We start from the raw sequence: 16170 nt of genomic DNA, 5'->3' as shown, positions 1-16170 counted from the left end.
ATAAATACTAAAATTTAAATTATTAATTTATTTGATTCAATTCGAATTAAAATAGAACCGATCGAATACTCACCATAAAAGTGGATGTATTTATGTTAATTTATTAATGAAATTAAATCGATCCAATACTTATCATAAAAGCGAATGTATTTATGCTAATTTATTAATGAAATTTGTAATTTTTGAAATTTGCCTGTTGCCTCCACTTATATAACACTTTAGCAGTTTTACCCAGGTATTTTAAAAATATTTATTTTATGGAATGAAAATATTAATTACTTGAACTACTTTAGATACCACCGGCACCTAATTTCGGTAAAATTATTTTTATTACAAAAGTTACTAATTTTACTACTATATTATTATCGCGCTCGATTTCAACATAACTGCTTTTATCGATAAAATTGATAAATCTATCACTCATACTACGACCGGCATTTAATTTCAACATAATTAATTCCATCGTAAAAATTATTAAATTTACTACCTATGCTATCATTGACATCCATATCTACTGGTCATACTACCATCCGCATTCAATTTCGATAGAATTGATTTTATCACAAAAATTATTAAATTTATCGTTCATACTATCACCGGCGCCCAATTTTAAGAGAATTAATTTTCAGACTTAGCTTTCATTTTCAGAGTTAATTACTTATATAACACTTAGATATATAACAATTGGTTGCTTTTATTTCAAAATTGGTTGCTTTATGAGGATTAAGTGTGTTTTTAAAAGGTGAAACATGATTTTTTAAGTGATGTGAAATTAATAGTGATTAAAAAAAATTAAAAAAACACATCTGCCACTAGAGACATAGTAAACTTATTTTGGTTAAAATTACTTTAAAATTCTGGCTATATTGCAACTAATTCTAAATAATGAGATTTATTATCCAAATTTAAATAGTTAAATTATAATCATGAAAAATTATTAAAATTTTATGTTAGACTTTTTTTTACATAATATAGATTGATATCTTGAATTTTATCAAAAAAATTTAATGACATCTTGAATTTTAAAAATATCACACACTTCAACTATTTAAAAATAAAATTAAAATCACTTTAGAATTAGGAGCAAATTTAAATTATTATTATTATTAAATTATAAATTATTAAAAATAAAATTAAATGATAATTTTATTTTTATGAATATATATGAATGCATTTATAATTTGTACTACTTAATTGTCTTAAAATTATAAAATTATTGTAATTATGAAATAATTAGATATATTATAATATATTTTTAAAATTTAAAATATTATAAAAAATTTTAAATAAAATTTTAAAGTGTCATAATTTTTTTTAATAAAATTTAGATGTAGAAATATGTTTAATGGTTTTACATGCAAAATATCATCGGTGCATTTTACCCGATCCGATCCGTCCCCGGCCCGGCAATTGCAGCCCTCCTCCTCCCCCTTCCTTCCATCCAGTTTTTATTAAGAAAAGAATAAAATCATGAAACTCTTTGCCCTCGTTCGATTTTCTTCCACCTTTCTCTCCCTCGCACTCTTATGGCAACAATTTCCAAACCCATAAGGCTGAAGCCAAAGCCCAGGTCCCCATTCTACACTCTTTTGATCTGCATATCTGCAATTACATTGTTGTTTCTGTTTTCCACAGATGGGTTTTCTTTCTCCTCCAAAAAGAACTCATTGAGATATAGGAAACCCCCGAGGCTGCATTCTCTCCATGACAAGTACTTGTACTGGGGCAGCAAAATTGACTGCCCTGGCAAGCACTGTGAGTCCTGTGAGGGTTTGGGTCACCAGGAATCCAGCCTCAGGTGTGCCCTTGAAGAAGCAATGTTTTTGAATAGGTAATTTTACATGCATTGTTTAAATTTTGTGACTTTGCGTTGTTGGGTGTTTTTTTTGATTTGGTGGATTTGGATTCTATGCTCTGTTTTGGATGCTGGCGAACGTGGGAAGTGAGATATGGAATTGTTAAAGAGTTCTTCTTGCACTTACTTCTGTATTACTGCCTCACTAGAATGTGTAAATTTTGGATCTATTATTCTCATTGGCAATTAGTTTAATTACTGGGAAAATGTAGGATAATATTTTTTTGTTTGTTGTATGTTTAACATATTTAACTTTTGGGATCTGAAGAACTTGAATTTGGAAATTGAGTTCCTTGCAACTGTTGACCTTCTAGATCATTTTATGGGAAATAATATGAGCAAACTATGAGATTCAGATTTTCTTTTTAGGCAGAATGTCTTAAGAGCAAAATGGAAAATTAGTATGGTTTTTCATAGTTAATCGCACTAACGCTTATGTGGGAGTTAAAAACTACCGATTCTGGTATTCTATTATGATAAATAAATGTATTCCTTTTAGTAAAATGGGTTTTTTCTTGCCTCAGCTCTGTGCTTAAGGTTTTTTAATTATCGGGTTTTACCCTATTCAAATTGAAAGTAAGACAAATATAGTTGGATCTCGATGCAATAAATGCTCTATATTCTCCATCGTCATGTTTGATAACTTGGTATAGATGGCATACTTGTGCATCTGAATGCTTAATTGATAGTGTTAAGGTATTCCATCTCTACAGGATCCTATACAAATTCAACACGTCAATATATTACTGAGTGCTTTTATATTCTCTTTGTCAATAAATTCAACTCATAAACCTTATTCCCATTTGATCAGCCATATAGATATCTCTAATCTGACATTTTTCTTTCAATTTTTATTATCTTGCTGCAGGACTTTTGTGATGCCTTCCACTATGTGTATAAATCCAATACACAATAAGAAGGGGATCCTTCATCATTCTAACAATGCAAGTTCTGAGGAAATGTATGTTCTTGAAAACTCTTTCATGGAGTTTCTCAAAATAAAAAAATTGCTATTAAAAAATAAGGGAAATTTACTATTTAGTCCCTATATTGTAAGGAAACTTTGTTTCTCGATTTTGAAAAATATATTAAAACATCCCTGACTTTTTAAGAAATTTACTAGTTAGTCGTTTTTGTTAATTTTAACTGTTAAGTCTTTTACTATTTAGTTCCTATAATTTGAAAAAACTTATTACTTGGTCCTTCAGTTTTATAAAAAGTCTACTGATTTGTCTTTTCATATTAAGGGTATTTTAGATTTTTTTGTAACACTTAATGGCTAAAATTAATGGAAGGACAAATTAGTAAATTTTTTAAAACGTTAGAGACATTTAATATATTTTGCAAAATTGAGGGACTAACTAGTGAGTTTCTCCATAATATAGGGACTAAATAGTAATTTTTTCAGAAAAACACTAAGGACCTAGAGCGCTAAAACCAATCTTGCACAGTGTGGAATGCATTTTTGTACCAAGAACTTTGACTTTAGGAATAACATCACCCTTCATAATCTTTGTTTTTGAACACAGTTCTTTCATTTCTTGTCTTTGAATCCATATGAAAGGACAGATTGAACTTCAGAGTTTAGAACGGGTTTGCTTTGTCATTTGTTGATATATACACATATAATCAATAAAAAGGTCAAATGTATCACCTGAACTTGCTCATTTTATTTGGTAGATGGGCTGCAAGCTTTTGTTACATGGACTCTTTGTATGATATTGACCTCATATCTGAAACTATACCTGTAATTTTGGACAATTCAAAAGTTTGGCATCATGTATTGTCAACAAGTATGAAATTGGGAGATAGAGGAGTTGCCCATGTTGAAGGAGTTAGTCGGGTTGATCTCAAAGAGAAAAGTCACTACTCAAATATCTTGCTCATTAATAGGACAGCAAGCCCTCTTTCATGGTAAGTTAATTATCGTTTTAGCTTCTTTCTTTTTCATGTCAAAAATGGGATGAAAAAGCATTAATTGGAATACAGGATTATGATTCATTTGGGAATTGGGAGGAATCATGAGGAAGAATATTGGCATGTTAATTTTTATTAGAGTTTAAAGAAAAATCACTTGGTTGTAGTTCATCATAGATCACTTAGTATTCTTTCAGAAACTGGTACTAAACCATTCTAATAAGCTGGTGTCAAGTTGTGATGACAATACAAAATCTCCATCAGAGAAGGGATTATGCAATATTATTCTTGTTGATGTGCTTATTTTTTATAAAATAATTTTCCATACTATCCAGGTTGAGAATGTTTGATTCCTGCAAGTTTCTATACAGCTATTAATCATGGTGGTCATTCAGGTTCATGGAGTGCAAGGACCGAAACAACCGCAGTGCTATATTATTGTCATATTCATTTCTTCCTTCAATGGCATCAGAGAAATTAAGAGACGCAGCAGAGAAGGTCTGTAACATTTGATATGTCAACCCTTTTTATTACCATATAAATAAATTTCTGGTTTAAGCAGGTGTAAGAAGAAGTGACAAGAGAAAAAGTCGAACAAAATAAAACAGGTGTAGGAAGCTATGTAACCCTGTTATTGCTTTCTCCCAAACCCTAGTGGTACACGAAACATGGTTCGTGAGGTGAACTTTTGAAGTGTAAAAATTATCTAATGGAAATTCTCCAGGCTGTTGCATGATATGGCCTTAACTTGAGATATGTTGGGAATTACACATACATGCCCCAAAACTTGTAGTTTTATTCATATATCAAAACTAGAGCATTTGTAACCATAAATTGGTCATTAGAAAATGAAATATTAGGTATGTAAAATTTGCATTTGAAGACATATAACTATCTCTATTGTGGTTTCAACCATCTGATTTTTTTTATATGCTTCGATTTTTGCGTATCTATTTGAATACTTTGCACATTTGTTGCTTCTAATGTCCCATAGATCTTATAATCCTCATCAAGCCTCAAAATCCCAAAATTCAGATCTCCTAATCTTCATTATCTAAACCACCTTTTCCTGAACCAGAAATGCCTCAAGGGAACCATAATCCATTGTTCCTTTCTTCTAGTTCTAAATCCCTACAACACAATGTTTTTGAACAAAAGTTGACTGTATTAATTCAATTGCTTGTTGTCATATGAGAGCTGTCAATGCTTTCCTAAATCACCTTCTAGCTTATTTGGTGGATCTGCTAGCTGATGTTGTCTCATGTTGTTGTTTATGGACGATAGATAGTTCGTGAAATTTACGAGTTAATTTCATTCATCGTCCCTCAATTTAGGTTTTAGGTTTTGTATCAGTAATATTCCTTAACTTCAATTTGTATCATAAAACTCTCTAAACTTTAATTTTATTATCATTAAAATTCTTGTAACTTGCTATTATAGGTTTACACGTCAATCAAAGTCTAAATTTCACTCACCATTCTTAAATTTAGAAGAATATATCACAATTATCCCTCAACTTTAATTTGTATAACAAAAATTTTAAAATTTCTAACGTAATTTTCTTTAAAATTTTTATAAAAATATTCATAATAAATTATAAATCATAATAATGTAATTTTTTATTTCAAAATTTTATAATAAGACCAAAATTACAATTTATATTTATTTATTTTCTATTTATTTGAGTTTATAACTAACTTTACCTTTTACAATTTGAATTTATGATGGTATTGTATATTTTATATTTTTTAATTTTGTAGATGTTATTTGATTAAAATTAAAATTTGTATTTATTTGTTTTCTATTTATTTGAGTTTATAACTAACTTAAAATTTTATAATTTGATTTTAGGATTGTATTATATATTTTTTATTTTTTAATTTTATAGATGTTATTTTAATGTAAAGGAATTCTATCTTTATTTTCATTAGATTTACATAGATTGATATTATATAAATTGGCCTTGATGTTAGATTTTATTAACCATAGACCATAGTATATTATATAAATAAAAAAAATGGAAAATCAACCATTAAATAGTATTTATATGTAATTAGAATAAAGTAAAATAAATTTTTTTATATTAAAATAATATGTATAAAATTAAAAAATAGAAAAATATATAATACCATCCCAAGACAAAATTATAAAATTTTAAGTTAATTATAAACTCAAGTAAATAGAAAATAAATAAGTAAATAAAAATTTAAATTTTAATCTGACTATAATTTCTCAAACAAAATTACATAATTATAGTTTAAAATTTATTATGAATATTTTTATAAAAATTTTAAAGGAAAATGAATTGAATTGAAATTTAAAAAATTTGTATTATGCAAATTAAAGTTGAGGTACCATTGTGACCATTCATCTAAATTTAGGGATAGTGAGCGAAATTTATACATAATTTGACCAAGTGCTATCATAGGGACTTTAATGATATTCAAATTAAAATTTAGAGAGTTTTATGATACAAATCGAAGGTAAGGGATATTACTGATATAGCCATATAAGTTGAGGGACGATGAGTAAAATTAGCTCTGAAATTTACAGTTTTTACAATTAATAGTTGAATAGGTCTCAGGATATGTTTTGTTATTTGTAGGGATCCTTTACATGATAATGCTTTTGATGAAGGCAATGGTGGTAATGGAGTAGATTTGTCCAAATTTTTTAGTGGTTGGCAAAGTAACCTAGTAACCATTCTGAAGTATTTTCAGGATACTCAACTTGCGAAATTTGGCATGCATTTCTCAAATTAAATGCTTCATAGCTTCAGTTAATAATTCAGGATGTAATAACTAGTAATGGTTAGGTTAAGGTGTTGTTATATCTAGAAAGTAATAGTTCATTCTGTGAGTTAGTTTTGCTTGTTTACTGACAGTCATATATTTAAAGTTTATGGTTGAATCTCAATTTAGAAGAGGAAATGTGTTGTTTCCAATCAAGTTTCTGCCAATTGATTCAAGTACCTTTTGCTTTGCATTGTTTCACTTGCTCTGCAAACTGTTGGTTGAAAAGCTTCCCAGAGTACACTTTCATTGATTCAAAAGCACTTGTTTTTTTTTTGGTTATTTCCTTGTGCAGATTAAGGCACATCTCGGTGATTATGATGCTATTCATGTTCGTCGCGGTGATAAAATAAAAACTAGAAAGGATAGGTTTGGTGTTGCGCGGAGCCTACATCCTCACCTGGACAGGGATACTCGCCCAGAGTTTATACTTCATAGGATTGAAAAGTGGGTCCCACCTGGACGAACTCTTTTTATTGCTTCAAATGAGAAGAAACCGGAATTTTTTTCACTTCTCTCTGCCCGGTAACATCTCAAACTTGTATAAGATATGCCTGGTTTAGTACTTGCACTATTGTCAATGTATATTTTGAATGTAAATCAATTATCTCTTACCATTGAAGCACAAATATGGGATATGGATACATAAGCTTGATATATGACGTGGAGGAATATCTGAAACATAACATTAAACTGTAACAAAAGAAATAAATGTGTAGTTAGAAACTTGGTTTAACTTTTTGTCATTTACATACTCATTGCAACTTATAATTGTTTGATGTGGCAAAGATCAGACTGTAGTTAAATTTTGCATGTTAAAATCATTGCTAATAAATTTGAATGAGAGTTTGAAACTCCTTAAGAATGCTGATCTGCTTATATGTAAAGAAGTTGAGCGCACAAATCTCTGTAACCTAAATTGAACTAAACTATACAATGTTTAACTAGTGGTGGTCTGTTGGAAAGATCTGATTCTCCACGAGTTGTGGTCAGATTGATGGATCCCTTTGTCATGCTTTTCTGAACACTTTAAATTAGTGACCAAGTATAAACGTGTTTAACTTAATGCCTGGAATTAAAGAACTGAAAGTTCATTTTGTTCTGCATTGCATGATGAAAAACTAGATGAAAGGAGGAATGCAAGTGCATAAGCCAAGTCACAATCTTTTTTTAAAATTTTGTACTTGTAATGACTTTTCTTTGCTTTTCCATTAAATTTTTGTGTGCTACTTTTAAAATGTTCCCAAAGTGTATCTACTATCTAGGAGCAATCACTACATGTTAGATACATTTTAGAAATTGATATACATATTTTTTTTTCTCAAATGGCTACATTTATTATCAAATACAAATCATAACGTATCCCTGCAAAATCAATGCCCTGAGTAGATATACACTGGTAAACTCCTTGTAGGAAGTCCATGGATGATGCTCATTAACTGAAAACTAATATATTCATGTTGGGAATTTGGCCAACTTTCTCACCAAAAAAGAAAAAGGGGAATTTGGCAACTGGGATGCATAAGTGTTCTCTAATTTAGGCATGTGAAGTATTTTTTTTTTTGTTGTTGATCTTAATTTTTTGTCATTAATCCAGTCAAAACAAGAGCTGTAACAATCTTATTCACACTATTGCTTGGGATTAATGGACTTGTAATTCTTTATGTACTGAAGTGAGTTTGCTTCCATAGAGATATCAAAATTTTTTGTTTTCTACTTCAATCAATTGCATTATGCCATTTGGTCATCCCCTGTTGTCACCTATATGCTTGTGCCTGTCAGCAAAATACCCTTGACCACACACACACATGCACTAGAAAATAGAGAGAGAAAAGTGAACAGAAGGATTTTATATTGTTCAGCAAGTTTGCCTGCATCCACTATTGAAAGGAGGATTTATATAATCTCCCCAATAATAAAAATGCCAATACCATCACCCAGAATTGTGCACCTGGCGGTGGAGCTCCTCCTCTTGGGTCCTCAGCTAGCTGTAAATCTCTAGTAAGCCTCAACTCCAGTACCTCCCTGAGAAGGTGCTAAATTAAGTACAAGCTCAACTTAAAGATGCCATGCAGACATTATGAGGTTTATTAGGCAAAACAAATTACATTAGTATATATGGGACTCCTTTAATATCAGAAATATAATTTCATAGAAGTTCTTCTCATATTTAAAAATCAAGGCAGGTATTGTTGTATCTCACTTTCCCTCTCTTCCTCTCTTCTCTGTACATGTACACCCCAACAATATTTTGTAGTATGTGAAGTGTGCACCTGGCAATGGCCTTTAGGCTGAAATAGTAGTTATACAAATATTCATTCAACCAGAGTTTCAATTTTAGGGGAATTAGAGGCTGCGACACTTTGCAGATTTAGCAATGAGTTGAGCAGTCCCAGACTCTCAGTACTCATCCTTCATCCTAATTTATATTATTAAGGTGTTACTGGGTTTATGTATATATCAAGTTTCCATACTGTTTTCTGTGAATTCCGCATCTCTCAAAAGTAGAAGTATAAAATAATCCACCTCCAAGTATCTTCCCCTACTACCTATTAATTCCTCCCCACCCGAACCCCCATCACACAGTAGATTCTGTCTAGTTGTGATTCTGTGAAAGGCAGATCCTATACAAGTAAAGATCTAACGCTTTTATCAGAACTGGGGATATGGAGTTCAAGTTCTCTATCCAATTAAAATCCCTGATGCGGAAAGTTCAACATACTAATAAATAATAATTACTGGGTTCCTGATTGGGCAGGAACTGATGAAAACTGAGCATGATGAGTCTGCATGCAACCCCACAATTACCTGGTCAGAGTTTCTGGGAAATCTGTTCACCTACTAACTTTAATAGCTAATTTGGTTTGCGTATAAGGATGATACACTGGTATTAATGAAGTTCTGATGATCTTTTTGTCACTTTGGGCTCTACTCTCTCTTCTTTTTGGAGTTGTATTTTGTTATGATAAAGAAACTGATTTGATATTTTGTCAACTTGAATTGCAGATATAAATTGGCATATTCATCCAATTATAGCAGGATCTTGGATCCCTTGATTAAGAACAATTACCAATTATTCATGGTTGAGAGGCTTATACTGATGGGTGCCACAACATTCATTAAAACATTCAAGGAAGATGATATGGATCTCAGCCTTACTGATGACCCTAAGAAGAACACGAAGAACTGGCAAATACCAGTTTATACAATGGATGAATGGAGAAGATGATCACAGTATAGTCCATCACTCTTTCTTTCCTCCATGTTAGACCATTATTCCTCTCAATGAATGCTATACTATACTAGCCTGTCTGGTCATTCTCCGATTTCATGGTAACGTGTGCATTTGAGTTGCATATCAGAATCTTTGTAGCGTCGACAGATCGCGTATCATGAGATGTACAAAGAGAGGCTTGCTGGTTGTGCCAATGTAAATTTCTATGTGAAATGAAACCCAGGTCTTACCTGTTTTTGTTTTCAAGTAAATTGGTTATTATTACTACAGAGAAGTTTTCTGGAGAAAGAGGCACTTCTTGATCTCAATGTAATAGCTGCTGGTGAATGAATATGAATGGAAACTATCATTTTGAATCTTCTCTTCCTTTTTTTTTTTTTTTTTTTTTCTTTTTTTGTATTTATTATATTAAGGTAAGCAAATTCTTTCAATCAATGGAGTTAAATGCATGGATTTTTCTGTGCCAAGAAATATGAGTGTTAGATTCCACTTGGTATGACAATTTGACTAGTTCTACTTGCCCTTGTATTTTAATACACTTAGAAAACCTCGTCTAATTCTGGTTATTGAATAAATAAAATTTTGATGAATAACTAATTGATTTCCTTTTTTTCGGTTATTGTTTCCCTTTCTATAATAACAAACCACTTTCTATAATAACAAGAATGATTCTTTCAATTAATAAAATAATAATTTCAACTGCTTTTGCTGCTATATCTTTTTAACTATGTGGTTTTTATTATGTATTGCAAATTTTCAAGACTTTATTTAATTAATAAAAATTAAGGTAAAGAAAAAAACATTCACAAAAAATTCAATAATTTTACTATAATTAATATCTAATAAATTGTATGAAATATAGATCAATCAGAATTCAACAAGTTAAAGAAATATCATTTTTGTCTAAGCATATGAATTTTTGGATATGAAAATTTGATAAGTAGATTAAGAGAGTTGATATCCTTTACAATGTGGGTAATGGAGATTGCGACAAGTGACTGAAACGACAATGGTAAAGAGAATAGAGTATAATGAACATCATCAAATTTGTGAGAAGAGAGGTGAAGGCGCTTACAAAAGCGAAGGCTTATAACCTAAGGTTATATGAAGAAGAATTATGCTCCATGACTATGACTAATAAGATAGCAGCGAGGATAAAGATGAGAGGATGTTGCACTAGCTAGAAGATGCAATCCATCAATTTTATATGGGAGATTGAGAGTTTGATAAAGAGGGAAAAATGGAGAAGGAGATTGATAGGCTATGAAGAAACTCAGAAATATAAAAACCATTGTTTTGATGAAGTGAATATAAGGATGACAATGTTTCAATGACTTATTTATCAACTGCATCGTCAAAAAATACAATGGAAATGAAAGAGATTAAGAGAGAAAGAGCGAGCTCATAATCTAAATAAAGTTAATTTTATTTATTATATTTTTCTTCTTTTAATATTTTTAGTGTCACATTAAAAAATTTTATCATTTTTATTAATTTAATAAAAAATCATATAATAATTATTATATATTTAATGTGGGCGAAAAGAAACAGTAAGTGATATGTCACTCTGCACCAAAAAGAAAGTGGAAAGTGAAATAGTTGGCGTTATGGATAGCCCCTTCGACATTCGAGTAAAAAAAAATAAGCGTAAGGATATTATTTGAGTTTAAGAAGAGTGTAAAAGTGCGTACCTTAAATTCTGTGAATACTTTGTTTTTATACTATAACAAAATAAAGTCAGTTAATGAATTTATTAAAAATTTAATTAGTATTGACTAGTAGATAAGAGATTTCACAATTATAAACGTAATGGGAATATGTTATATAACATTTTTTTTACAGTAATTTAAATATCATGAAAGACTAGATCGATTATAAATAGGTGAGTCTTCTATCATTTTATATAATTAAAAATTAATTAAATATTTTTTATATAAACGTAATGGTTATATGTTATATAACATTTCTTTTATATTTATTTTACATATCTATGTGAGTAGGTTGTAAGTATTTTTTTTATAAAAGTAATTAAATATTTTTTTAATTAAAAATATATGAATAAATTTATATAAAATATAATTTAATAATTAATCTATAATTATTATTTTTTAATAAGATAATTATATAATTAAAAATAATAAATATATACCATTAATGTTTTGTATTTTTATATATAAACTATAAAGTAAAAATATATTTGGTTTTAGGGGGCATCCCAATGAGAAAATTTTAAAATTTTAGAGATTAAAAGATTAGAGTAGCTAAAAAAGAAAAAAAAATTGTTTATTATTATTTTAAGTAATGTAGAATAAGCCACACATACACCTCATTAAAAAAATCTATATGTATTTGACTAAATTGACTAATTGAGAAAAATATTTAAATGTTTATGACTTTTCTGCAACGAATTGAAGTTTAGTGATAACAATAAATAATGACTAAAATTCAGTGATTATTGGTGAAGTTGTATTATATTACTATAATATATAATGTTACAGAGATCATATTGATGACGTGGCTGAATAGAACTGTGTTATGATTAGTTAAAATGAAAAAAAAGAGAATATGAGGTAGTGGATGTTCATGACACTCATTCCAAAAAAAGTAAATACAATGAATTGTTTAGAGTTTTATCTATGTGATCATTCTCCTTTTATACTATAAGAAAATGAAAATAAATATAATATTTTTAATGATCTGGCGATGATATGATCACTAGTTGATAGACTGATAATCCTGCGATTATAAGTGTAATAGGAATACGTGGGACCATAGTAATTCATGTGCGAAGAATTGTTCTATTGAGAAGAGAGCGAGTTTTGCTAATAAATCGGGTGTTAAGATTTGGGTTTTCCTTTCTCGAGTTGAATCACTTTTCTTACTCATCCAATCCTTATTATGTGGAGCTGTCTTGTAACTACTAATAGTATCATGTCGCACTGTTTTATAATAATATTTCATGACTTATTTTTGACGGAAAATAATATTTATATACTTACATTTATATACTTGCATACATGCATGATGACAAGATAAGTAATAAAAAGCTTATCAAATCTTACAATAGATATTGTCTATTTTAATAATGAAATTTAATTTTAGACTTTTATCTAATTTAAAAATATCCCTATTTTAAAATTATAATCTTATTACATTTTTTATAGATCTTTTGAGTTTTTTTTTTAAATAATTCAAAAAATAATTTGAATGATAAAATTATTATCTATCTTAAAAAATAAATTTTAAATAATAAAATTATCTATTATTTTAAAATTAAATAATATTGTAAATAATTTAAAAATTCAAAGAGATTTCGAAAAATCTCAAATTTCCTCCTGTTTTACTTTTATATAATATAAATATAAATATAATTATTATATTAAAAAAGATTACTTAACTAATATAATTTTCTTTTACGATCAAATAAAATACGTAATTACACTATATAATTTCATAATATTTTTAAAGAAATTATATTATATCAATAATTTTTTAAAATTATGTTTCAACAAAATTTAATTAATTATGTATATAATGATTGGTTTAATTTAAATTAATTTAAAAAATAAATATTACTTAATAATAAATTTTAAATTAAAAAAATTAATCTGATCGATCAAAAAAACATTAATACTTTAAATTATCATCTGATTTATATTTTTATTTAAAAATTTTAATATCACTATATTTTTATATATATCTTTTAAGATTTTTTTAATTATCTATAAAATTAATTTAAATAATAAAATTATTATATATTTTATATAATAAAATTATTAATTATAAAATAATTAAAAACTACTTTAAATAAATAAAAAATATATAAATATTATAAAAAATTTTAATATTTCCGTTCTTCGTACTTTTATATATAATATAAAAAAAAGTAAGTTGTATTCTCACATCATTAAAAATACACTACTCTTAATTGTGATTTTAAATTAACATAAAATTTATATAAATATTTTAATTCTTGATTAAATTATTAATATTAAAATATCTATATAAATCACCAATGGATTTTTATGGTATTTGCTATAATAATAATAATAATAATAATAATAATAATAATACAGAAAATTTAAGCATACATGAAAGCAGGGATCAATGGTATGTAGTTTAAATTGAAAAAATTAATAAAATTGAATTAATTTAAAAATTTTGTTAAATTTTTTATTTATTTTGATTCGATTAGATTTTAAATTTTAAATAATATATTATTTTTTATAATATAAAGAGATTAGACCGTTGAAATATTTTAATTAAATATTAAAATATTAAAAATAAGGAGTAAAAAATAATAAGTTCATTAAAAAGTCTAACCAATCAAAGCGAATCAAATCGAATTGAATCAAACTGATTCAATTCGATTTTTATTCAAAATCAATTCGATTTGATTTTATAAATACTAAAATTTCAATTTTCAGTTTATTCGATTTACTCAATTTGATTGACCCAATGCTCACCCCTAATTTGAAGAATATCTAGTTTGCATGTGACATAATATGATACTCTCTCTTTCGGGACATATTTTAGCTAGGCCAAAATTTAAAATTTTAGGACAGAAGTTTTCGTCTAAAAGAATGTTGTGAGGCTTGTGAAAAATGCCAACATCACAGTGACCATTTGTACAAACAGTAAGCATATGCATTGAATCATTATCCTAAGTGAAGTGTTTATCCTAAGCAATATAAAGATCCTCAAAATTTCCAGCAACACTGGTTCGCTCATTCAGATTTCTTTGAACTTGAATACTCTAATCGCCTGAACATCGGACAGCATCTATGATGCCGGATCAACATGACGACCACAAAAGTATTAGCAGCCAGAAACAGTAAGCTTGCTAGCCAAAGCTGTAGAAAAACATTTTTGCCCTTAAATTCAAGCATATAACCCCAGAACAACCAATGGCTCTGAGCACCCATCCATACAAGCATGCAACTTATGCCTACCCACCTCAGCTTCATATTGCTCCATGGAAGTATCAGTGGCAACAAGCAAAAGAACCAGACAAAGTACTGTGTTGTGATTACCTGAAAAAGAGGACAAGCACCACACAATTGTAAGCAAAAAGAAACCACAGTTATAAGTGAAGAGTGTAGTTGACTCGTAGTAAAAGAAACTTGATTCCTTCCTTAGTTTCAATAAAATATATACATATAAGTAAATAAAAAGGAGAATAGCTCATTTTCTCATAATTAGGAACACACTAGAAAGTGGAAATTCGAAGAAGATGCTTTTGAAAGATGATAACCAACCTTATTGAATGCAACAAATGCAACTGTCTGCAGGAAAAAGCAAAATGGAAGATCTGGTGCAAAGCAGAAAATGAGAACCAGCTGGACTATCAGTTGAGGCAAAAATGAGATGAGCTTTTTGATTAACAATGTTGACGTGAGATGTCCGACTAATGCTTGCTACCTCGTTAACGAATTCTTCTCCATTACTTTTTGATTCCTTCAAGACCTTCACTGCCAAGAGAAGACCATTAGGTAACTTGCCTTTAAAAACTATGACAAGAGCAGACTTGAGTAATTCATCACAAAGGAACTTAAGAAGAAAGGCGATCGGAAACGAGCAGACTTGAGTAATTCATCACAAAGGAACTTGAGAAGAAAGGCGATCGGAAACGAAGAAGAAGAAGAAGAAGAAGAAGAAGAAGAAGAAGAAGAAGAAGAAGAAGAAGAAGAAGAAGAGAGAATGTATATTTTAGTCTTTTTAACTAAAATTAACGGTGATTTAACTGAAAATTTAATGGGAGGTACTAATGTCATAGTTTTTAAAAATCACAGTGACTAAATTGAAGATTTTTTAAAACAGAGAGACAAAATGTTACATTTCACTAAACTAGAGGGACTAAATTACAATTTACCCTTAAATTTATTAATACTCGATTTGAATACGAAACGAATAAAACTCGAATTCGACTTGAATTTAAAATCTTTTAAACTTTTTAAAACTCAACTCTTTACACCACCATTAATCAATAAAAACAAAATTCTTGTTTACATGAATTAATTAAAAAAAACTTATAATCTAAGAGAACTTTTTATCAACTTTTTATAATATAAATGATAAAATTGCTTTTTTATAGGTAATTTTTATTCATGGTCATTGACCTTTAGTCATCCATTTATTACCATAACTAAATTTTAATATATTTTTAAAAAATTATCAATATTTAAATAATTTTATAAAATAATTATTTAAATAAGATTTCAATAGATTTTTTGGTGAAATATATATGTGATTTATATATATAAAATAATAATAATAAAAATTCATTTGACATGTAAAATAAAAAAAAAAAAAGAAATATTTTTTTAGCTACTTAGATAAATTTATGAAGAACCCTTCCTCTTATACTTCTT

General features: G+C 28.3%; 1 protein-coding gene across 1 annotated transcript; it reads left to right on the top strand.

The window, feature by feature from the left end:
• The first annotated feature begins 1442 nt into the window (after positions 1 to 1442).
• Positions 1443 to 10157, top strand: LOC110621783. The gene is made up of 6 exons (XM_021766086.2): positions 1443 to 1831; positions 2724 to 2816; positions 3536 to 3769; positions 4168 to 4270; positions 6860 to 7089; positions 9571 to 10157. Exons 1-6 carry the CDS (start codon positions 1527 to 1529, stop codon positions 9791 to 9793), a joined length of 1188 nt encoding a protein of 395 aa, XP_021621778.1. The 5' UTR covers positions 1443 to 1526; the 3' UTR covers positions 9794 to 10157.
• The last annotated feature ends 6013 nt before the right edge of the window (positions 10158 to 16170 follow it).

Source organism: Manihot esculenta, chromosome 8, assembly GCF_001659605.2.
Source record: "Manihot esculenta cultivar AM560-2 chromosome 8, M.esculenta_v8, whole genome shotgun sequence".
Lineage (NCBI taxonomy): Eukaryota > Viridiplantae > Streptophyta > Magnoliopsida > Malpighiales > Euphorbiaceae > Manihot > Manihot esculenta.
The sequence above is the reverse complement of the archived record's forward strand: the minus strand, read 5'-3'. Positions and strand labels throughout refer to the sequence as shown.